We start from the raw sequence: 1818 nt of genomic DNA, 5'->3' as shown, positions 1-1818 counted from the left end.
ATGGGGGGGGGGGTCAATGAAAAAGGCAGAAATTACACTTTCGGAGGCAGCGGTTGCAGTGACAGCCATAAAGAGCTTAGCAGTATTGCCAACGATTTGCTACATTTAGTAGAAATAGTGGACTTAATGATTGGTATATTACTTTTATTTCATAAATGTAAGGTAAGCTTAGGTGAGCTTTGGTTAAATGTAACAAATACATCGGAGATGAACCAGATCATTGGCAACACTGCTATTCTCACAATGGTCATTGCTGCAGCTGCTGCTGCCAAAGGTGTAATTTGTGTCTTTTCATTGATTTTCTGATGTAAAATTGTCAATTTTCAACTTCAACTGAAAAACATATTGCTTCCTTTCACGGTGCCACCTCCTCCCCCCAAAAAATCCACAAGTCTCACTGTGATCACTGGGGATGGGGATGTAGAGATGGCTTGAAAAGAACTTGAAAACTAGGCATTTGCGGCAGGAAAAATGTACAAGATCAATCACAGCATTACACGTTATCACCAGAAAAACATAAGGCATATAGGAAAATCATTGGTTGAGTGAAACTGTAAGTTCATCAAAATTATATTCTCATTCTTTCTAGTGTAATTAACTGGTGTAATTATAGTATGCCTATATAGCCATTTAAATATGTTACCACAACCAAAAATTTCCGAGTCACTCAAGACTACACTAGACATATATAATTCATTCTACTAGGTATGTATTACTACACAAGGTTAAAGTATACAAAAAAGATTGCACCGGAAAGTACAGCCAATGATAGCAGACCCAGGCTTTTGTGTTTGGAAGGTTTTTGGTTAATACAGCAATATTTGTGACAGTTTGTACGTTTAGGATTCGATTTACAACAAGAATTTTACAAAAGTTTGCACAGTATGCTCTATCACAACCCTGGTAATAGCCTGCTATACCGAGATACACACGAATCAAAATGACATATTGGTTCTGCTATCAAAAATATAACTATTAGGAACGTCAATATGAAAAATATACCTTTTTAAACTCACCGAAGGACTTTTCAAATAAGTTACGGGATTTCTCCATTTCCCCTGCTAACTCCCCGCTTCCCCTGCCTCACCTGCCCACTCGCCCGTCTTCTTGACCCTCAGGTTGAGCCCCAGCGCCGCCGCCAGGAAGGACCCGTAGAGGCCCTTGAGGACGGACCAGCCGAGGCGCGCCGCCACAAGGGCCACGGCCGCTTTGCCTATCAGCTCCCACATGTTTCTTGGCCCGGCGACTGTCCTCTGCGGTGTCAGCTTCCCTCTGTCTAATCAGCGGCACGAGCGCAGGGGGCAGACCCGATTCCTCGCTCCCTGGAGGTGAAATCGGGGACTGATTGGCAGAGAGAGCTGAAGACTCGGGCGGCGTCGGCTGCGGCTTTGACAGGTCATGCAGGGCCGAGACACGGAGGGAGTGTCGTCGTCTTTTTTCCCTTCTTTCTGCGGATTTCTCTATTTCTAGGGGATCTTGTCCTTTTTATTTTGTTGCGTATTTAGTTTAAGAATGGAGACTATCTTTTTTGTGTTAGCGAAGGCTAATATTGAAATTAATGGTATTATTTCTCCTCCGTTCCAATGCCGTATTGGATCGAAGATAAAAAAGGGAATTTCTTCCGAATACTGGTTTTTACGTGAAAGTAAAAACTTGCCAGAAGTTGTTAGTAAAAAGTTAGCAAAAACATATATATACCGAACCAATGCGGATACTTCAGACCTTGAACAATCCCTATGTTGGAGACAGATATTAAAAGAAAATTGAGCTTTTGACATAAACGATTTATATTTGCATCCCACATGCACGCACTCAATA

General features: G+C 42.1%; 1 protein-coding gene across 1 annotated transcript in view; it reads right to left on the bottom strand.

The window, feature by feature from the left end:
- LOC119593964 (very-long-chain 3-oxoacyl-CoA reductase-B-like) overlaps nucleotides 1-1405 on the bottom strand; it is an 8885-nt gene extending 7480 nt beyond the window's left edge. Inside the window, exon 1 of the mRNA XM_037942985.1 lies at nucleotides 1088-1405. Within this exon, the coding sequence (XP_037798913.1) occupies nucleotides 1088-1229 (142 nt within the window). The 5' untranslated portion in view covers nucleotides 1230-1405. The remainder of the gene's footprint in view (nucleotides 1-1087) is intronic.
- Between the last annotated feature and the right edge of the window lie 413 nt (nucleotides 1406-1818).

Source organism: Penaeus monodon, chromosome 33 (assembly GCF_015228065.2).
Source record: "Penaeus monodon isolate SGIC_2016 chromosome 33, NSTDA_Pmon_1, whole genome shotgun sequence".
Lineage (NCBI taxonomy): Eukaryota > Metazoa > Arthropoda > Malacostraca > Decapoda > Penaeidae > Penaeus > Penaeus monodon.
The sequence above is the reverse complement of the archived record's forward strand: the minus strand, read 5'-3'. Positions and strand labels throughout refer to the sequence as shown.